A 23,140-nucleotide genomic window follows, 5' to 3' on the forward strand; every position below is an offset into this window, starting at 1 on the left:
GAGATTAGGGGTGGGTGGGGGAGGTGGTTTGGGGGGTAGTTTATTTGTACCGATTATAGAAATACATACCCACGAGGTACTTATATACTCTAGGGAACTAGAGGGCATGTACACTATGTTATTATAGACGGTATAAATAGCAGAAGAATAATCATATTCCATAGAAATTGTAGCTACTAATATAATCTACCCTAATCGTTTACAAGCCATTACAATGATAAACCAAACAAAAACGGAAAAACAACTCGAAACCCAAAAAGAATCCATCGAAGTGACGAATATCAGAAACAAAGAAAAAATCATGGGGGGGGGGGATACAATACGCGCACAAGGAACTTTAGAGAGGATATCGAAGAGTAAAAAGGGAATCTCAAAAAGCACCGTTAACTCCCCGATCATATAGCAATTGCAAACAAAAAGCAAACACAAAGAACATGAAATGAAGAAGACGAGACCAGATGGGTTATGAGAAATCCGATTTTTTTTTTTTTTTTTTTTTTTTTTTTTTTATTCCAATCGTTTCTTTCCAAAAGGTCTGCCAAGAAATTGATAATTCCTCCGACAAAATATCAGAAAACAAAGAAACAAGACAGTAAAAACGATATGGCCAAAAGGAACTATCACAAGAAAAGAAGATTAAGCAGCAACCTGCGTAGGAGGCGCAGGTCCAACCGCGACACCTCCCATCTCGCCTTCCTTCTCATCAGCTCCATGTTCAGCCCATTCTCCCCAAAGCGCCTTCTTTCCTCTAACTCTAATCTCCGCGTCTTCGCCCTGCTTAACAGCGATGGCATCCTTGGTAGCCAACACCAAAATTTCAAAGAACATTTTGGTTGCGTCAATTCTGGTCGTCTGGCTCTTAGGGAACATATTGCTGAACACGACTTCCTCCTTCGTCTGCGATTGACTCTGGTTCGACCGGCCGGTTCTACCGATTGGCTCTGTGAATTTTTCACGGAGGAGGTGGACGGCGTGGGTGGTAGCCTGGCTGACGATTTCGGGTTGGGGTTCTTGTTCTTCTTCGGGGAGATCGTCGAGGGTTTGTTCGTGGTGGGGTTGGAAGCCTACGCCGCCGATGCTGGTGTCGAAGGTGTCGTCGATGCCGCCTCCGGGTGCGTTATACTCGAATTCATCGGCGCCAGGGATTTGAATTTCTTCGCCTTCAGCAGTGATATCATGGGCGGTGGCGTTGACAACGTTTTCTTCCTCTTCATCAATGTCGAGACGGGGGGATTTGCGAGATGGAGAGCCGCCAGTTTCGGTGTCTGGGGCTTCGGTTTCAAGAGCACGCTTGCGCTTTCTATCAGTCATCTCCTTGACGAATTCAGGGGAGAGGAGCTTGGCGACGTCAGGATGAACGCCCTTGGGGTAGAATATACTGTTTGCGAAGCCATTGGATGCTTGAAGTGACATGAGAGCAAGCATGGCAGGATCACGATGAAGGAAAAGAGGATCCTTGAGGATACGAGTTCTGTCCTCCTGCTGAGCTTTGATTTGCTTGGTTTTCATCTCAGTGGTGGCATCGAACGGGACCTTCTTCTTCCTGGCAGCGCTGCGAGAATTTGAAGGTTGCGGTACAACTTCCTCCTCCATCTCCGAGGGGAGACGGAGTGGGTCGAAATCGCTGATATCGAGGTTTCGAACAACACGCTCGAGCTCTCGCTCACCTTCGGAACCCACCTCAGTAAGGGGGGAGTCTTCGCGTTCTGCGCGGGGAGTAGCAGCGCCGTCGGCGGCGGTTTCATCCTCTGGGGCGGGGGGTAGGATGGTGTCATCATTGATGTCGAGTTGGAGATCGTCTTCCATCTCGAAGGTATCACCTCCTAGTCCCGGGCCCAGGTCACCACGCGAGATATCTCCTGTGTCATTAAAATCAAGTTCCTTCATGGCGAAGTCGCCGTCTCCATCACGAGAGAATTCGTCGGCGAGGTCGCGGGGCATGGGGGCGTCTCGTCCCATTTCGAGTGAGAGTGAAGTATCGGCGAATGGGTCGTTGTCTGCGATATCCAATCCCAAGTCGTCGCCGATGTCCAGTCCCAAGTCATCTTCGAGTTGCAAATCGTCTTCTAGGTTCAGGGTGTTATGACTAGCGATTTGAGTGCCACCACGTCCAATTTCCAATTGAGAGTCCCCAACAAGGAAGTCGTCGGCATCGCCTAGAGTGATGTCTTCACGGCGGGAGACAGCGGCACGGGTTCCCACAGTCATGGTACGGTCGAAGTCAAGAGGCTCGGGGAGCAACAGGTCCTGGGCAGAGACGACTTGATCCTTCAAGATAAGGGAGTCCTTCGCAATAATAGCATTTACCGGCAGATCGACGTTTCCAGGTCTGAAAGCCTATTCCTCTCCGTTAGAATACAACACAGTCACCATCATGAAGCTATTCGATCATACCATCTTTATTTTCATCAGAGCCTCACTACAATCATCCAGCAGATATCTCGCCTTTCGACTATAAATCCTAACGACACCCAATAACAGCTGACCACTCAACCTCAACGCCATGGGAGCTTGGTCTTCTCCAACGATCGCATCGACAGAGGTTTGAATGTTTGAAGTTAAAATGTTGGACTTTGTGAGCTTTCGTTCGAGATTGGCGGATAGCCAGACTCGAGCCAAAGGCCCGGTCTTGCTGAGAAGGGTCTCGGAGTAGAACATTGTCGATGTGGTAATTAACCTATATGGTGATGTTAGGAGTGTTGATGATGATGTTGATGTCGATGAGCGGAGTGGGGATGTCGCGTCTCACAGAGACAGCGGGGGGTAGTAGAAGAGGCTCTCCCTTAGTATGCTTAGGCTCTGTCTACAAGATAAAGTCAATGTTATCCGACTGACAGGGGGGGGCCTGAAAGAAGGGGGGTTCGAGGGCCGTCGTTGGGGGTAGAGGAGATATAATAGAAGGAAGTTGTTCGGGAAGACTGGCGATGGACACCGTTGGCTGGCGAGCTTTGTTTGGATGGCAACCGCCAAAAATGTGTGGCGCGTCATGACAACACGGCAACCACTAAATTCCAACATTCTCTGACAACCAGACTAGACCACTATAACCATACATCGGGTGTATTCGACCAGTATAGCGCTAATGTCTTGGGAATAAAACCAAGTCGGTATAGTATCCACTTAGATATTCAGCTTCAATCAAAAGGGTATAAATACACACAGGTAGTCTACAATATGGCCAAATATAGTATATTACAGAAAACCCACCATTAATCAACCCTAAGACCAAATTGAATACATACTGCCTAAACGTTTATACCATTTACTTCAATGTGCATACGAAAGGGTATAAAGTACCCTCGGGAGAAGTTTTACACACAAAATTACCAACCCTTTGACGATATCTTAACTGACCTGGTGTGTAGAGGGTGCCCAATAATTCAATTAATCGCATCGTGGACTAGGGGACTATGGCAAAACAAAATGAGATTGAGAAATCCAATGCGCAATAAATTGTATAAACATGCAAAATAGAGATAACGCAAATCCCCTTTGGTGAAGTACACCGTCTGGGTACAAGACTAGATAATAGTATATGTGTATGTTAGGGGCCTCCGTCTCAAGCCGTCCGACAGGAACTCGATAAGGACCTTGGCAACTATTTTGATATTACTAACATCTTTATAAATTATGTCAGTAATTTTTGATTGCCTGGCCTCACCCTCGAAAATGTCCATATCTAACGACACAGGATTACATCAAGCATGATAATAATTCCGGTAAAACCATCAAAACTCATCGAAGTCTAATATCAAGATCTCCATACCTCTTAGATAAACCGCTTTTTGAATGTAGTTTGTCGTTTTCTGATTATGAAAGTAAATCAATAGCCTAAATTACAGACATTCCAGACCTTTTCATATCAGTCAGCCAAACACCACGATCATACGACCACGAACTGCGTTGCCTCCATTTTCCAACATCCCTTCACCCAAACCCGTACCCGATAGTAAATTGGCCAGCATCCGGCATCTCCGAACAGGCGCCGTACGGCTGAGCCGATAGATATCAATATCAATCCTTATCATTGATATCCCAAACCCATCGAATTAATATCGAAAAGTCTCCGAATTCATCTCGGAGGAAGTTTATAACCCATTTTCTCCTTCCCAAATTCCATTCTAAGAAAAAAGTAAACCGTGCATATTAGAAGAGCTTTAAGCCTCATCTACACCGATTGCATCATTTTGTCAAGCAAACTCCCGCTTAACACTTTAGCATTCCCCTCCATTACATTATAAAAAATCGGTTCACCGGTGTAACCCCGCATTACCCATCATCCCAACTTCCACACACACGCCCCGTTCCGAATCGACTTCTATTCGTTCGCCCTCTTTTCATAATGTGCCGCTCCGCTACTTGCAGTACTTGCAGTATGTAAATACCCTCCTCAATAATAAGCACCCTAGATCAGCTAAGGCTAACTTCCCGCACTTGCATATGTAGATGGCAAGACCTGGTTTGGTACGTTCCACCCTCCTTCTTATGCCCTCTGACACCGGTAGTTAGGTTGGTGGTGGTATTACTATGTGGAAGTATACTGATTGGATGATATAGGCTGCGGCATGCACAAGCCAAGTATACTAGATTCGGTCCCAAAGGATCAATGGTGTACTTGTGAGAAGAAGCCTGGGGATGCTCAGGATGAGTATCCACCGATGGGATCTGCGCCTTCTTGTACGATTTTTTAGTCCTTCCTTTTCCTTTTTCTAGTTTTCCCTTTCAGTTTCTTTTTTATTTATGAATTGGTTTAGTTTTGAGGAATCGACTGATTCGATTTCTGTATAATTTGGTTTTTTTGAAATGATAAGTTATCAATTTAAAGAATATCATGCCACGGATTTGGGGCTAATTGGCGGTTTCTTGGGGTCTTGTATCATCAGAGTATTATAGGGCTTTCGTACTATCAGGACCAACCCCGTTATAAAATTTTGTAAATGGTTTTTTCTTTCTTTTTTTTTTTTTTTTTCGTTTTTTTCGTTTTTGAGTATGACGGTTGACGTTAGATTCCTATTATCAAAAATTTTGGAAGAGGAACAGCTTTTCGACCACACGAGACGACAGAAAGTATCGCGAAGGAGTTGTTGAAGGTTAGGAATGAGTGGGGTGGGATTCCAAAGGAGGTTGTGTAGTAAACAAAATGATGTATTTTTCTTTGAGGTGTGGGTTGAAGCTTTGGGAGAGTGTGGGGAGTTGAGGACATTGTGTGATAGGGAATTCGAATTACATATGGTGGTGCTAACTTTCTTTGTGAGATTTCACGTTTTAAATTATAAAATTGTGCACATGATGGTAGAATTTGCTAGTATTGCGTATAGTTGTAATTACGTGGTCTTCAATTGCAAGATGCAAGATTCCGCCATGGTGATGTAGTCTGACGATATCTTGAAGACCGGTTGGAAAAAAATGTTGGGAATATATTAATATCGGACTGAAATTTCGTGATGTGATTGCTCATTACGATATAATAATATAATCGTTTCTCGGAGTATGAGCGAAATATATCTAATCAATGAAGAAAAGAATTAGCTGACTCAAAATCGTGCTCACGAGCTCTCATATAAAATCTTGTGTAACTTCTAATACTAATTAAAAACTCGTGATCTATAAATCAATCCCAAACAATCGTAGCGTCACGGTATTCGACGGGAGGCATCCGTAATTCTGGGGCCGTCGAAGCCGCCCAGGGCAGTTCTTAAAGAGTAAGGATGGCGGCCGAAGTACCAGTCGGCCACCTGCCATGCCAGCAGGTACATTCTATTGGCCAAAGAGAAACTTTCAGTTCCAACACATTTCCCTTTTTATAATCCATTACCCTATAGAATAGATGGGATTACCCTCGATTACTCGATAATAATTGCGCCATTGGAGTGTGCTTTTTTTTTTTTTTTTTTTTTTTGAAGAGCTCTATACATAATATCTACACAAGTTATAGAATGTATGTAGAGGTAGTAGTGGGTTATGCAGATTGGCATGCGTTATGCATTGCAGGATGGGAAAAGGAAAGCTTAAGCAGAGGTTAATGCGGGTGGTCTGGGGCTTCTCTTTCTTTTACACCTTATGTTGAATTTGATCGCGAGGTCTGGAAGCGAAAAAATTTTTCACTTTGAGGATTTAATGTTTGATGTTTAAAGAGCTACATGAGTCGTATTAGGTAATTGAGCCCCATATTTTTCCCCTCCCTTCTCGCCTCATCGAAGAATTTGGTGGAGCGAGTAGTGACGAAGCGGGAGGAAGCCGATGTAAAGCGGTTTCTCCACAAAATTTTTACTAAGACTTTTCCACCCCCATATTGAGAGAAGGGCCAAGGCTAGCCCTACACGAAGGAAGTCAGGCGGAACATTCTAAAAAAATTTCTTTTAGAGCTCCAGCATGTGCAAGGTTTCCCCGGATTTTCGGACTGGATGGGTTTAGACTTGACAGAGTTTTTATTCTTTTCTTTCTATCGAATCATTTTCAGTTCTGTAGGTGCGCGCTACTCGTATACTATGCAAGCTCTTTTTTTCGGTTTGTCATATCCACTGAGGTGTTTAAATTTATCGGTACGAAGGCGTATATACGCAATATTTGGCGAGATGTGAGCAAAAAGAGCACGAGCTCTCGAAGACGAATGAGTGATTTCAAAATTTGGGGATTTTTAATTTTTTAGGTAATTGTAACATTTGGATTCGCACAGAGGACGTTGAGGTATTCCGGGGATGCGGCGATGCCGTTTGAGCCCGCGCGTTTTTTGTTAAAAATAGCTTTCGCTCGCTTGGTGGAGAAAAGGCTTTTTGACAGAGATTTCGCCACAATTGATACTTGATTAGATCAGGACGGTGGCTATTGATTATTATGTGGCTAGAATCTCTGACGGCATTTGCTTCACATAAAAATTTTTTGAAGTGAATTTGGGCTTCCTTATCTTGTCTGGTTTGATAGGAGCTCGAGGATGTATGTAATATTATATGGTTGGTTGGAAGTGCTAAGGGAGAATATTAATAGTATCGACCCCGGTACCGTCCCGAACGCTACCTACAGCTACTACCACCCCATAGAAAAAAACAAGCTGGAGCTGAAGCTTCAGGGTGTCATGGGAAGGTTTGGATGGATAGGTACCTGCAGCTCCGATCAGCTGCAGCTATATCTTTTTCTTTTTCCGCCATCTACTAAGTACTGTCGATATGATAGGTACCCAGTAAGATTATGGGATTGAGGGAGAGAAAAGGAGGTTTGGTATCACCAAACTTCCGCATGCACGATGGCAGTTTGACAAAACAGAAAGAAGATACCGTGAACAGATAGATATAGATAGATAATTGAAGATAAGAAAACAAATATAAAGAGGGTAGAAAGGTAGTCCCTAACATTATATGAAATTCCTGAAACTGGCATCCTATATTTAATACTTCATACTATCATATATCGCGCACGCGTCGACAGTCTTGATTTGAATATTCCCATTCCTTTTCAATTCACATTCTTGGAAAATTTAGGCTTCAAAAGTGAACCTTTCTCTGGTTCTTTTGGTGGACTGGGGTGAGATATTGCTTTATCTCGCGGTTTATCCGAAGAGTTCATCCTATCACCTGGTCTTGCGAGTGATTGAGATTGAGAAAAGGTCTGAGCTCCTTTGGGACAGTACAGTCGAGGTCTTTGTATCCTATCTTATCTTCGCGCGTCGGACGTCGGTGGTTATTATCATATGTCGGGCGTAGACGTATAAAAAGGAGTCCAGTCCTCTTGCCTCCTGTTCACTTGCCTTGACGTATCTCTTCTATTCATATTATACCGATCTGTTAACTAATCTGGTCAGATCGCATCAATTGTATAACCCCTATACATACGGTAAGATATCGCCATCCCCTTCTTTCTTTTCTTCTATACACATTGTACCATAGCGCACTATGGTATATACAGCTGAGAATGGATCCAAATATCCCTGTCTCTGATGGACTCCGGGCCAGAGTCAGCGAGAGTGCCGGGAGAATGCCCGAGCTGCGGCCTGTTTGCTTTCGGCAAAGCTCCCGATGCTACCCAGAAAGAACTCCCAGAATTGAAGCTTGACTAACAGGAACCAACAGAACTTCCACTTTCAAGCACGATCACGTTTTCTTTTCTCAGGCTCCATCGGCCGAAGAACGTATTCCGGTTACATACGTAATTGACTATATTCTGGTGCTGTTTAAATACCGTGTCTGCCCGCTAGCTGGCTATCTTTTATTCACCGAAAGACCCAACCAACACTCTCTCTAAACCACCACCACTACCTCATCCACTACTACCTCATCCACTACTACCTCATCCTCTACGTACTACTATCTACATTTACATCCTCGTCTTTCAGACGGACACCATAATATCACACAATGGCGGCCCATAGGGATTTTCTACCGCCTACCCTCACAAGCAAGGATGAGTCCAGACATCCTTCGCCATCTCCTTTCCATCTTAGCATTCCTGGGGGCACAACCAGAAGAATAATCACCGACACCTCGTCCGGATATGTTGCTCCCAAGTTTGAAGGAAAGGAGCAGCAGATGGAGGCCGGTAAGATTTCTATCTCTACCCAATTGGTATAGTATGTTAAGTAGCTAATCTTGGTTTTGGGTAGTCATTGGCACCATTGAGGCATCTGGTTTCATTCCTGCCGCCTTCATTGACGATGAAGTCGAGTGGTTCTACACCAAGCTCGGTATCGATGGTAAGCTTCATATATTCAATTTATACAAATTTAGACTGTACTAACGACACTAGACATGTACTTCAAGTCCGAGTCCGTCGAGACAATTGCCAACCACATTCTCGCCCTCTACGCCGGCAAGGTCGCCGCCTTCTCCAGAGATGACAAGCGTCTCGAGATCAGATTAGACCGTGAAGGCACCGGTACGTCCTTGCTATTTATTATTTTAAAGATTCAAGCTAATTTGTACAGATCACGCCGTCTACATCGACACCTCCACCCCCGGTGTCTCCGTCCTCGAAGGCCCACGATACGAACCCCGTATCGACGAAAAGTACCTCAACGACTCCCACCCCGGAAAGGCCTACAGAGTCGAAACCTTCCGTTCCGTCGAATCTCTCGGCGGTGACAGCCAAGCTCAACTACGATGCTACTTCGTCTACCAGTGCCAATTCGAGGAAACACAACCAAACGAGAACGAGACCGATATCACCAAGATTGCGGATAAAATGTTCCTCGAAAAAGCCTCCGAGAACACCAAAAAGCTCTACGGAGACATTGTCCAAGCCGTTGTCGAGAGAACTGGCCCGGTTATTGAGATGTTCGAGGTTCAGGGAACTCGCGAGAAGCGTTTGATTATCGGTTACAGACAGCGAAGTGCTAAGGGTCTGTTCAGCGCCATGAGCGACCTTTACCACTACTACGGTGTTACTTCTGCTCGCAAGTATGTCGAGCAGTTCTCTAACGGTGTTACCGTCATGTCGCTCTACTTGATGCCAACTAGTGCCGGGCCCACTGTTAAGCACCCACCAATAGAGGCTTCCATTCACCAGATCATGAAGGAAGTCTCTTTGTTGTACTGTATCCCACAGAACAGCTTCCAGAAGCACTTCATCCGTGGAGATCTCAGCCTTCAGGAGACCATCTACGCTCACTGCGTCTCCATCTTCATCACCCACTTCCTCAACAGACTCGGTAACGAATACAGCTCGCTCTTGACTCTTTTGGACCCCAACAACACCGCCCACATCGAGGTCTTGACCAAGATCAAGCGTCGTCTCCGTCAGGAAACTTTCACCGCTGAGTACATCACCGATATCATTTCCGAGTATCCTCAGCTCGTCCGCCCATTGTACTTGCAGTTCGCCAATGCTCACTACGTCCAGACCCGCGGTGAGACTGACGACTTCATCCCAACTCTATCCTACCAGAGGCTGCGTCAAGATCCAGTCCTCAAGCCCGAGGAGATTGTCAACCACATTCGCACTACCGTTGCCAATGACCACCAAGCCACCGTCATGGAATCCTTCCAGATGTTCAATCAGCACGTCCTCAAGACTAACTTTTACACCCCAACAAAGGTTGCCTTGAGCTTCCGACTCAACCCAGCTTTCTTGCCATCGATTGAATATCCTCAACCACTCTACGGAATGTTCCTCGTCATCGGCTCTGAATTCCGAGGTTTCCACCTCCGCTTCCGTGATATTGCTCGCGGAGGTATCCGTATCGTCAAGAGCAGGAACCGCGAGGCGTACTCCATCAACGTTCGTAGCATGTTCGATGAGAACTACAATCTCGCGAATACGCAGCAGCGCAAGAATAAGGATATTCCCGAAGGTGGTAGCAAGGGTGTCGTGCTCCTCGACTACAATTCGCAGGATAAGGCCACCCAGGCTTTCCAGAAGTATATCGATTCTATTCTTGACTTGCTTCTGCCACCCACCTCTCCTGGTATCAAGGACCCTATCGTCGATCTTCACGGAAAGCCTGAGATCTTGTTCATGGGACCTGATGAGAACACTGCCAACCTTGTCAACTGGGCTACCGAGCACGCCCGCATCCGTGGTGCTCTATGGTGGAAGTCCTTCTTCACCGGCAAGTCTCCACGCCTCGGTGGTATCCCCCACGACGAGTACGGCATGACTTCCCTCAGTGTTCGTGAGTACGTTTTGGGTATCTACCGCAAGCTCAAGATCGACCCATCCCTCGTCCGAAAGATGCAAACCGGTGGTCCCGACGGCGATCTCGGATCCAACGAGATCCTTCTCTCCAACGAGAAGTATGTTGCTATCGTCGATGGTAGCGGTGTCCTTGTCGACCCCAACGGTCTTGACCGCGACGAACTCATCCGCCTTGCTAAGAAGCGTGTCATGATCTCTGAATTCGACACCAGTAAGCTTTCTAAGCAGGGTTACCGCGTTCTTGTTGACGAGAGCAAGATTAAGCTCCCAAGCGGCGAGTATGTCCCCAACGGTACCATCTTCCGTAACACTTTCCACCTTAAGGATATCGGTGTCGACATTTTCACTCCATGCGGTGGTCGTCCTGAGGCCATTGAGTCCGGCAATGTCGGCCAGCTCATCGACCAAGACGGCAAGTCAAGGATTCCATACATCGTCGAGGGTGCCAATCTCTTCATTTCTCAGGATGCGAAGATCAGACTTGAGAAGGCTGGTGCCATTCTCTTCAAGGACGCGTCGGTGAATAAGGGTGGTGTCACCTCATCCTCCCTCGAGGTCTTGGCATCCCTCTCCTTCGATGATGAAGGATTTATCGAAAACATGTGCATCAAGGAAGACGGCACCAGGCCCAAGTTCTATGGCGAATACGTCAAGGAAGTCCAGAACATCATCAAGAACAACGCACGTCTTGAGTTCGAAGCCATCTGGGCCGAACACGAACGTACTGGCCGCCCACGTTCCCTCATCTCCGATGACCTCTCTTACGCCATCACCAACCTCGACGAGGAACTCCAAAAGACCTCGTTGTGGGCCGATGTCGAGTTGAGGAAGACGGTTTTGGGAGCTGCTTTACCTGGTCTGTTGGTTAAGAAGTTGGGATTGGAGACTTTGGTTAAGAGGGTTCCTGAGGGCTATTTGAAGGCTATCTTTGGAAGCTACTTGGCTAGTCGATTTGTATATCGATGTGGACCGAGTGCTAGTCCTTTGGCTTTCTATAGCTTGTGAGTACTCCCTCCTTCTACTACTAGGATACTGAATATGTGCTAACTGGTTTGAAATAGTATGACTACTTTGACTAAGAATATTCATGAGAACGGAAGCAATGCTCTTGATAATGGGATTTAAAGAGCCACTTTTATTGCCATCATACAAAGAAAAAGATGGGAAGGAATAAATGGGAATAGCGAAAACATAAAAAGCAATTGCAATATGGGAATGGGGTCTGGCCTGTGGATTTTGTTTTGGCTTTCGGTCTTTTTCACTTCTGAGGAGTTTTAGCTGTACGCTTTTTTTGATAGATTTATTACTCTTAGTTAATGCTGTGGTTGGTTTGTCTCTGGGGAGTTTTTAAATTATGAAGTACGAAATGGAAGATTTGATTTGAAGCATCATGGTTATTGTTACGGATCTTGTAGAGTAGATTTGTGAAGTATTATAGAATCGATAATGGTTCTATCGCGACGTGCAGTAGAGAGTGCAAGACGCGGCATTGTAAGCCGGTAGTCGCATCAATGGCACACCCTACACCCTTGTGTCACGTGACTGAATAGGTTGAATCGGATGTGTTGCGCTGTTGAACAGAGCGTGCACAAAATACCACGCACCCACTGCCACACTTTGCGTTGTTCTTCTTGAGCGTATAAATCTTGCAACGTATTTTTACTTTCTTTCCTTTTATCTTCAGGTCTTCACGTTATTTAGCTATTTCTTCCTTCTTACTTCACATTCTTCAGCTATTCTTTCCTTCTTTACGTTCTCTTCACATCTTCTTCACGTCGCGTCTTCTGGCTAGATTTTAGATAAGCTACTTTCATCTTCACGTTCCTTTCAGCACTTCAACTCTTTTCTATATCCTCTTAAGCTCTTCTCATCTTCTTTATCCTCTCTACATCCCTCTTCATCACACTCTCGGAGCTTCGCGCTTCATGCAGGGGTATGTTGTCTTCATCCATCACGCTCTCGCCCTCGTGTTACCTGCCGGGGTGTTTTGTCTATATATCTATCTATCTACGGAGTACCCATCTCTTAGCCTCAAGGCCAGATGGTGTACTTTCACTAATGGTTCAATTTTACGAGATGATAACAAGATGATGGATTAGTATAGTAAACGATGAAGGTGACGAAGGTGGACACCATGCCTACCCCAGTGTAGTATACTATATTATGGGCAGAGGAGGGCCCCGACCCTGACCTTGTGTTTGAGGCCAGCTTTCTTGTTGCCGTAGATCTGAGGGATTGGCTGTGGTTGGGTAGTGTATGTGGCTGGTGTAGGGTGGTGTGTTTTATGGGGAGAGGAGGGCTCTGGCCGCTAGGTACGAGACCACTCTGGCCCTATCTATTACATTTATGGGAAAGGGGGGACTCCGGCCTTACCCCTCTCTCGACACCAGCTATTTGGAGGCGGGCCTGAAGGTGATGGTGGGGTGGGCTCCGGCCTTGATTATAGCTGGCCTGGTATGTTTATTTATGGGAGTAGGAGGGGCCCCGGCCCACGTCCACTTGGAATTCAGCCCTTATGTGGGGGTTAAGCCCAACGATGAGATATTTTTGTGGCCGTTGTCCGATGTCATTTTGAACTCGGGTCTCCAGTTGCCAAACATTTGATGGCAGAGGAAATCTACAACATCTTGGAGGTATGGTACTAGCGGTTAATTCTCATGTGGTTGGAAAGTGGCTAATAGGATTGTTTAGATAAGGAATAAGTTGGTTGTCGACACTGGGGGGGGGCTCCTGCCCTACCCTCGCGTTTGAGGCGAGGCTCCGACCTTATCTCCTCGCCCGAAGCGAGACTTCGTCTTCCCCTACATCTGGGGTGGTGATGGGGTTGGCCGGCCCTATGCGGCGTGGGAAGAAAGCGGCTAAACCTCCTGTTCCGACATGCGGCGTGGGGTTGGGGCCTATGGGAAATGGAAGACCAAGATCACCAACCGAGATTGCGGGGGGTCGTCGAACTCGTATATGCACTTGCGTAAAGGTAGGGTGTAGCTTTTGCATGCTGTCGTTGGAACTTCTGGCTGAATTGACATGGTTATTCTAGAAAAGTCTCTGTGGACGCCGAATGTTTGAATGGTAGGAGAAGAAGACATTTTATTTTCAAAGCCGGACGACGACAACCCGAGGTCTAAAGGCATGGAATGGACCGCTCTGGAAGCACAGGCATAACACAGAGGGGGCTCGGTGAGCAACGCCCATATAGGGGTTGGGAGGAGCTCCGGCCTCCATACCAGTTGGGGGGTCGAAAATTCCGACAATTTGTGGAGGAGAGGTTGGGTGTATAAGAGTAGATGAGACCAAGTCGACCCAGAGGAGCCAATTGGTGATCTCGAAGCCTGCGAGCACAGGCATAATGTTGTATGCGCACCACTCGGCCGGCAATAGCCTGCCCTTACACCGGCTGGGAGGAAAGTGGAAAGACAACTGCTTTGACTTCGACAACGCAGCGCGGGGTTGGGGGTGGTATATCGCAAGGTTCGAGAGAGGACGTTGCCGAACTCAGTATCCGCCGTAGCCGGCCGTATTACAAGCCGCCTTGCCGCACCTGCCGACCATAGGGGTCGGCGGTCGGTGAGGGGAGGCTTGTAAAGACTTCTCACAAATTAATGGCTATTCGATTGCGTAACCAACGGAATCGGATACCGTGAAGCCGTCGAATGGTTAGCATGGTTTAAATATCTTTATGCAGAGAAGGAAGTCGGTCGTGCCAATAAGACGATATAACCCCGCTTGTGGGAAGGCGTTCGATGAGACTGCAGGAAGGTGGGAGAAACGGAAAACGGTGAGTCATGTTTTCATGTTGAAATATATATATATACTCTTATTATATTGATGAGGAATAAGATAAGATACACAACCCTGACGAAGCCTTAGCTCTCGCCGAGACAAGCGGGTGGGTGTGGGCGAGTTCCACTAATATACAATCGATCGTACGATTTCTAAAAACTCGACCTGACATATATCGAGAAACCAGGAAAGATCGAAACCATGGCTACAATATCTCCTCCGGGATATTTCAGGTAAGATATATCGGATTTCTAAAATAAAAACCGAATAACAATACAATTGCTGATATATGCATCTAGGCTTCGAATTTATAGTTATTAACATTATATAGCCCCCTGCCCTAGAAGTAAACCATAAACTGGACCCCAATCATCATAAAGCGAATATATGAATATTGCGAAAAAAAAAAAAAAAAAAAAAAAAAGAATAAAAAGAGAGGGAGATCGTTGTCATGAACATGAGCATTCAACACTCCCTCGGATACAATCCAACAAAAGAAAGTGTTGGTGTGGCTGACGATGTACAACGCCACAATCTATAATATAACCGTCAGACTCAAACGCGTCTGCCTGCCGAACCGTGTCTGACGACCAATATTATTCGAAACTTCTTGAAGCCGCAATTCATGACACTAGATATGATCAATAGTATCCATCTTCGGCACTCCAACCGCATGATTATATATACGTATATATACAACAAAACTACCTACCCAGGTAGTCTTTCATAGTAGTGGGACTAGCTATAGCAGCCCCGCCGCATAAACACTATATATTAACTGGAGAATAACAACGATGAGGAGAAGATCATATGAGAAGAAATTGAACTAAGTGTGTATGAGGATGAATACCAACTTCGAGACCGATGATGATATTATACAAATATTTTATTACCATGGGCGTGTGGATCGTGGATTGTTATATTCAAATACACGGTCGGAGACGGATATTATCATGAGCTATCTGATTATCCCTTGCGAAGAACATACACGTACGAGGGCCCGGCCCAAGCTCATAGTATCTGGCTACTTAGAACGCCCAATAACTATCATGATCGTGGGGATAAGAATACTTGAACAGATGAAAATTTATATTATAATTCCGAGCTTTGGGGTTTCAAGATAAAAAAGAAACCAGGTTGTGCTCTGAGAGCCGTGACTAGCTAAAAATGATCTACCCATCTACGCTCCATCGACAAAAATTCGGTCAAACTCCTTTATGCGGGAGTTGATATTAGAAGATTCGGATTACATATTATACAGATTAACTTGAAGATGATACTACAGACATGCTCGTTTTAATAGCCTGTTCTCCATCACCAACTTATGATAAAAAATTTATTCCTTAATTTGACGATATCTGGACCTCTAACGTCACGAAATGTGCTTGCATTTACATAGCGTGACCGCGTGGTAATCTCAAGGTCTGGTAGCGTGGTTACCATTTCAATGACACGCATGAAAAAGTATTGGTAGATGTTGCATGATAACGTGCGAATCCCCCACGTGGATTTACAGATGCAAAGCATGTTTAAACACGTTGACTAGTATACCGAACAACTCTAGAACTTTTTATGTGGGTCTATATTAAACCTTCTGTTATACATTCCCTTATTGATTAATAGCGGAGAATATATGTTGGTTTGGGAAAAGACGGTACAGGGCTCCACAGGTAGTCGGGTCTTGGGATGTCGAAAGACCGGTTTACCGCGGAGAGTTTTTTCTGTTCTAGAAGGGTTTAAGGCGGTGCGATCGGAATTGGGAATTGGAGGTTTGGGAATTGGGGTTTAATGTCTAGGGATTTTGAATTTAAAGGATGGGATTTGGATTGGAAATGGGAGGAATTAGAGAGATAGAGTTATACACCGATGTATATATAGGTAATGCGGGGGTAATATAAAAAAAAGCTAGATGAAAATAGGGGCTGAAACGATGCATGTATAATTAATTTTAGACTCTCATTGATTTAGGGAGGAAGGTGATAATAATCGTGTTAGGGTACGAGATTATATTAATAAATGCTAATATTCGATATATTATGGAGACTAATGTTGAATAAATTCGAATTGGTTAGCTTTCAATTAAGTTGAAGAATCGCCAATGTTTTAAGAGATGGATTATAATTATCTTGGACGTAAATGTTATATGTTAACGTTTTCGAACGGGATGCCGGACGTCGTTTTATAATTGCCGCAGATTAGATAGCAGTTAATTTTATAAAAAGAAGTTGGTTTATTGAAGTTGTATACGATACATCGGTTTCACCATAAATCCAAGACGAAAGAGCGGTTTCTCTAACGTATATATATACGGGGAATCAATCGGAAGTCAAAAAGCGTGGACTTCACAGTTTATATATCTAATATATACCTAGCCACTAAAAATTCTAATGTTAACCAATTTTAAGCATTCGAAATGAGTATGGATCCGGGTGGAGGTCGCTTTGGAGTTTTCGCAAACATCTAGATTTAGATCTCCGAGTTCTAGAACTGCAATCTGTTTTAAATGTACTCCGTACTAAGGAATCTCATGATACTTAAAGTTATAAAGTGAGAAAATTACATTCGCAGATAACATTTCGGCCAATATATTAATATTACCTACTGTCGATCACGACTGGAAGAACACCTCCTGGATAGGATAATAGTTTCTGTTAGTAATATGTTTAGTATATGTTTACGGGTCACCAAAAAGCAAATGGAGCCACAGAAAGTGAGTCGCATTTACAAAGGGTGAGACCAGTATCGCGGTTTACAGCCCGCTTTATCTACTGTCTTGCGACAGCAGCCCTAAATAGATTTAGAATCCTGATATGATATCATCCAGAATCGCAAAGTACCGATACATTCTTCCAATCGTATTATTTTACAAGACATCGGCGGCGTATCTGCCCCCACGTGCCCAACATTTTAGTGTCTCAGCGCTGCTGCTGCTGCTGCGCAATATCTTATGTGCTGCGCAAGTAGTTCTAGCTCGAGATGCATCACATGATAAAATTTCGCAGCTATTTTTTTTTTTGCGATGCGACTGCAGATAGTCGTTCCAATCGATATCGCGCAAGAAATATAAGTGGGGAAAGCTTGTCATATCTATCTCGGCAGAAAACGAGGTAAGGAATGGAAAAAAAAAGTTAAAGGGATCACCTGTCGTAATCTCTTCGCCTTCGCGAAGCAGAAAACCCTTTTCGCTCAGCTGGACAGGGTTGGAGGAATCCTGGCTTTGATTGGTCCGTAACAAGGATTGTAATCTGGGAAGGTGGTGTACCCGATAGGTCTTTTTCGACTTTTGACTGGTGCTACGCACACATGCAATAATTATCAAGGATTGGAAAATTCTGGGATTAGTCAGATCGCGCATTCCTTAGGATCGAGAGCCTGGCTCTCGGGGTGTACTATAGTATGTACTTGAGTATTTGTTACCCGGAAGAGGTACATTTGCGGGTCACAATCTTTTTGGTGGATACATGGATGCACCACCGGGAGAATGGACTGTATGTAGGGTTAACTTATGCAGGTCATTTTTGGGGGAAATCAGAGCAAGCGATTCGCTGGGTGGGTCAACAGAAATATACGAAACGAAACAATAGAATTAATACACACACACCTTTGATCTCGAAGCTTGTGTAGAGGGTACCGATGGAGTATGTGCATGCACGATCACTAGACCTTCTGAGAGGGCTGCACAGTTTGACGTTGGAACTGGGGGGAGCTCGAACAGGACGAATAGCTTGAAACCTGGTACCTGTACATGCGTACAAGCGCAAGGACATGTTTTTTTCTTTTCATTTTTCATGCTGCCTTATGCCGAAATGAATAGCTGTAAGTTTGGTAGAGGGAAAGACCGAATTTCGAAGCGGAGAGGAAAGGGTTTTCTTTGCATCTTTCCCTCTCGATCTCTTCTCCACCAAAGCATAGCTTAGGAAGATTTTGCCTGCTTGCTGCCCGCTGCAAGACTTGATCTCATCGTCCGACCATACAGCTAGCTGACGACGGAGTGCATGGGGGACCCCGCGGCCCTCGATGCATATGTGAGCGACGAGCCTGACGACGACACGACACTTAGCCTTTTCTCTTTTCGATCGCGAATTTTTGATTCTAAATCTAAATATCCACCGGAGTATAGTTAGTAAGTTAGATCACTCGGTTCGATCCTAGCTTTTTAGAGTTGGTGGTTTTCCAGGCAGAATTTCAGCCACTCTTTGCTTGAGAGGGGAGATTGCGATTCGTTCAGTTGCTGGCTCGGGAAAAGGACTGACTCTGCCTGCCATCAGCAATCAATTTCGTTTCCCTCCATTTGAATTCCACGACGCCGAAGTCCGTGCCTGTGCCTCTTTTCCCCTTGGCTCTTTCGGTTATATTACTCTCGCCAGACTGGACTACTGTTAACTTACATATGAGCGAGCAGAGTGGGTGGGTTGTTTATATCCGACGCTAAGCCGGGGCGCGTATTCTCGAACATTTGATAGCGAAAAAGTGGGAGGTTAGCAGTTGAATAGCTGACACCTCCAACAACCACACTTGCCTCGATCCATCCCTCTTAATTTCATCATCCAACATCACTCAACCCTTTCCAGCAACCTGCCAACCGCGTGTTTTGCACTATCCGCGACTCGGACTTGGCTCCTGAATTAGCGACTCTTACTACGACTTCCATACTCTTTCTTATTGTATTTCCACGATGTACTGCGACAGCCTGCTTTGACCTGACCGTCTTGAGATTGATTGATTGAACTGTTTATCCGTGTTGTTGTTGTTAAGGTATACCATCCCGCGATTTGAAGACCACTGACTGTTTTAGGACCTATCCCGATATCTCTACTTGTGACGTATTTCCTTTTACCATCCTGGCGAACTGTCGATTATTTTTACAAAGACCTCTTTCGCCTTTTATCATTCTATCTATTTTGTAGGTTTCTCCCCTTCTATGCCTGCTTTGCGCGTGAAGAATGTCACGGTTGTGTGTTGGTTAGCACGTTGGCTGGCTGGCTGGCTGGCTGGCTGACCGGTTGGATAGTACTGACTGACATGCATATGATTCATTAGAATATCTTAATTATTTCGAAGCGTCTTCACACGGAACAATATGTCGCGAAGACCTCCTCCTCAGGACCATTCGGCCTCGTCTAACGATGTGCCTACTGCCACTTCGCCGGTGAACTCTTCATATCCCGCAGGAATCCTGAGGCCTCCGCCGGCAAACCGTGCCATCAGTGAACCCTTTGGCGGTTACGATGTCCCTGCTTCTTCTACCACTCCAAATGCTAGGCCCTTAAGATCCATCTTGACCAATCCGATCCCTCCGCCTTCGGCTCCTCGTGTAGTAAGGTTCTTGATTCCTCAGTCATCTACCGAAATCCGGGATCGTTTGGCTGGACGGGAAGGATTGGTGGATTCCCCTGGTTCCACTGCATCTACCACATCTAGAGAAGGTGGATATTCGGATTCTGATCAGGAAGAAGAGGAAGAACAACAGGCGAAACAACCACGGCGACCGAGCTCTCAGGAACCCCGTGATTTGAGTGATATCATTGGAAGGAGCGTGCGTGGATTTGTACGGAGAAACTTTGATCGGAATACTAGGAACCAGGAACAAGAAAGAGACCGAGATCCGAACCGAGGTTCTATTTCGAGAGGGGTGGACGAACAACCATACAGAATTAGGAATAATGGGTCTCCTGCACAATCCGATACTTCGTCATCTGCTATCACATCACCTGAATTGCGACGCGCTTCACTGGCCGATACGACCGGAAGGAACTCTCCATTGCAGAGGTTCGGAGCAAGGTCGATCAATGAACTTCGAAATGTTCCCTCAAGAGCTAGCACCGTTGATTCTATTGCTCCTGAACCGAAGCCTTCGAAGCCAGAGGATTTGACGAAAGCACCACCACCACAATTATCACAAATAACACAACCACAATCGCAACTTCTGGCGGAATCCGGTAAACCTCGCCCAAGGTCGCCGATTAGACGTAAAAGCTCCGGTCACGATTCTTACCACGGACCTGGCCAAGCGGATTCTTACTATTATGGCACACCGGCTGCTGAGCAGGAGCCTGGAGTCTACTATGGCCCACCACCACCAAAGATGCCGACCCCTCCTCCGCCTCCAGCTATGGTTCCGCCAAAGTACAAGCCTGGTGGTGGGTCGGCGGCTGCATTCTACAACCCCGATAATGTGGACCCCGATGCCGCTATTCCAATTCAGGAGGGTTCGCAATATGAATTAACTATTACTACTGGCGCAGGAAAACCTGGATTTGGACCTCAAGCACCACCGCCAACGTCTGGGTCATTCTTCGGTGGGCCGATCACTGCAGAGCCGACCTCTTCTCTTCCTGGAGGATTCCCTGAGACGCCGATTAATGCATCCACACCGACGTCGTTCTCTACTGCTCCATCGAATCCTAGTTACCCACCACAGACGCAGGTACAACTTAGTTACGCCCCTCCTACGAACCCAGGCGCTCCATCATCAGGTGTTAATGCGGCTGGTGGGGCTACTATGACTACTGGAACAATGTCCGTTATTGATGCAGCGACGCTTGCCGAGATGGCATATGACCAATCACTTGCAAACCAGCAGCGCCCTACATCGACAGCTACACCCTCACAGGCTGCCCCAAATCTAGCAAATCTTCCACCACTGCCTCCATCTACCGCTCCTACTTATGCTAGTCCTTATGCACCACCAACACAAGCTATCAATACGAATGTGCAGACGAATCTCCCTCCTCGACCTCTAACCACCATGTCCCCCGTTCCGATTCAATCTCCAGTATTGGTAGCACCGAGACCGCAGCATTCCTCAAACATGGTCCCTGCTATTGCGGCTGCTGCAGTTGCTGGAGGTGTTATTGGAGCGGCTGCTCATGCCTCCCATTCGCATTCGGCATCCATCTCTTCACAGACTTCCTACTCACAGTCGTCTCAATCTTATATCCCTGCGCCGCCATCTCACCAACCCCCTCCTCCACCTCCTTTGGCTACTGTAACATCTCCCACTACAGGCAAACCTAAGCCTCCACCTAAACCCGCGAAACCATTACTCCTTAGTGGAATTCTTGGTGGCAAGAGACCATCCATTTCGAACCCGACTGTTTCTCAAAGTGGATCTTCAGTTGGAGGTAAGATTCTGGCTACTGGGCTGGTTGGTGCTACTGCAGCTGTTACAACTGCGTTCGCTGGTCAGTCTAGTGGTTCATCATCAGCTAAACCAAGCAATCTGCCGCCACTTATTACGAACCCCGTCGTGAAGCCATCTTCGTCTTCTCATCATGGTAAAACTGCTGCTATTGTGGCCGGTACCGCCGCTCTCACTGTTGCCGCAGTTGCATCTCATAAGAAGGAGAAGGAGAAGGAGAAGGAGAAGGAAAAACAGAAGATTATGAATAAGCCATCCGTAACTAGCTCCTCTTCAGGCGACATAACTCGAATCCATGGCTTGAAAGGCAAGGCAAATTACAACAGACGATCAAATGATATTCGAGGAGTTAAGTTACCATCGGCAATGAACGCTTTCGACAGCGCCTCCAGCAGTGACTTCCTATTCGACAGCGATTCAGACTCCAGCTCGAGCTCGAGCTCTCACGGTAAGAGGAGAAAGCATAAAGGAAACCACGAGAAGAAGGGTAAAAGCCGTGCGATCGAGGACCTTTCTTCGAGCCATTCATCTATGGACTTTGGAGGTGATGACACAATTGGACGGTCAAGAGGAAATGCTAAGAGTTATGGAGCTATCGGTGCGGCTACTACCGCGGCGATGGCTATTCCTGGCGTCGTTTCCGACCTCAATCACTCCGAAGACGAAGGATCATCTCCACGAAACCGACCAGGTTCTCATATGCGCAAGAAGTCGACCGACTCTGATTTGGCTTTTGGAAGGAGTGTTGGGTCGAATGTCTCTGGTTATACGTCTGATTCGTCAATGTATTCCTCTAAACAAAGCCCTGAAGCCGGCAACGGATTCCAGTTTTGGGCAGTCCGAAACCGAACTGGACGACGCAAGGCACGAAGAGTCAGCAGCCGCGACAGTATCAACAGCGTTAACAGCGCTTTGGGGTTCGGAGACAGCAGTGATGAAAGCAAACCCGGTAGCAAAGGGTGGCTTCGAAAGCGAGAATCCTTGGATTCTAATCTAGCCTTTGGACTCAGCAGCGCTAACACCAGTCGACGAAGTAGTTACGCTAGCGGACTACGAGAGAAATTCACAATTGAGGAAGAAGAAGATGATGACTATGATAACGGTCGTAGAAGGCAGGACCAAGAGTCTCCGACAATGATTAAAGCTGCGCTCGAAAGTTCCGCTGCTTATACCGCCGCCGAAGCTGCTCGACGTAAGAGCCATGATAGACGATCAAGGGAAGGGGTTATTGTTACACCTGGGCATCGCCTTATTACGGAAGAACAGCGTATGGCAGATTATGAGCGCCTGGACAAAATGAAACTTGAGGAACTCAAAAGGGACATTGCCCGACAGAAGGAAGCTGCCAGGCTCAGTGAACTTGAGAACGATCGAAAGGAGAAGGAGAAGTTCGATCGAGAGCGAATGGAGAGGCGACGCAAGGAGGAAGAGTTCCGTAGGGAGAAGCAGTGGATGATCGAAGAAGAAGAGAGGAGAGGGAGTATTCAGAGGCAGGTGACCCCGTTTTACTATTACTATTGATTGAGTTTTGGTGCCTTCTTTTTTTGTTTGGTTGCGCGCGATTGCAATATTTTTTTGTTTCCCTTGGTTGGATGT

At 46.1% G+C, this 23,140-nt stretch overlaps 3 protein-coding genes across 3 annotated transcripts in view; 2 read left to right on the top strand and 1 right to left on the bottom strand.

Moving 5' to 3' along the window:
* Positions 1 to 636: 636 nt before the first annotated feature.
* On the bottom strand, positions 637 to 2,658 carry DFL_004335 (uncharacterized protein; the record flags this gene model as incomplete). The annotated part of the gene is made up of 2 exons (XM_067633415.1): positions 637 to 2,337; positions 2,395 to 2,658. The coding sequence occupies 2 exons, from the start codon at positions 2,656 to 2,658 to the stop codon at positions 637 to 639; spliced, it is 1,965 nt and encodes a 654-aa protein (XP_067491585.1).
* A 5,690-nt stretch (positions 2,659 to 8,348) lies between these two features.
* On the top strand, positions 8,349 to 11,748 carry DFL_004336 (uncharacterized protein; the record flags this gene model as incomplete). The annotated part of the gene is made up of 5 exons (XM_067633416.1): positions 8,349 to 8,529; positions 8,594 to 8,683; positions 8,737 to 8,865; positions 8,915 to 11,624; positions 11,685 to 11,748. 5 exons carry the CDS (start codon positions 8,349 to 8,351, stop codon positions 11,746 to 11,748), a joined length of 3,174 nt encoding a protein of 1,057 aa, XP_067491586.1.
* Positions 11,749 to 19,483: 7,735 nt separating this feature from the next.
* The window catches only part of DFL_004337 (uncharacterized protein), a gene marked incomplete at both ends in the record, with an annotated part of 37,104 nt that continues 33,447 nt past the window's right edge, over positions 19,484 to 23,140 (top strand). The window contains one exon of the mRNA XM_067633417.1: positions 19,484 to 23,046. Coding sequence (XP_067491587.1) covers positions 19,484 to 23,046 — 3,563 coding nt within the window. The remainder of the gene's footprint in view (positions 23,047 to 23,140) is intronic.

Source organism: Arthrobotrys flagrans, assembly GCF_004000055.1.
Source record: "Arthrobotrys flagrans strain CBS H-5679 chromosome Unknown unitig_0, whole genome shotgun sequence".
Classification (NCBI taxonomy): Eukaryota; Fungi; Ascomycota; class Orbiliomycetes; order Orbiliales; family Orbiliaceae; genus Arthrobotrys; species Arthrobotrys flagrans.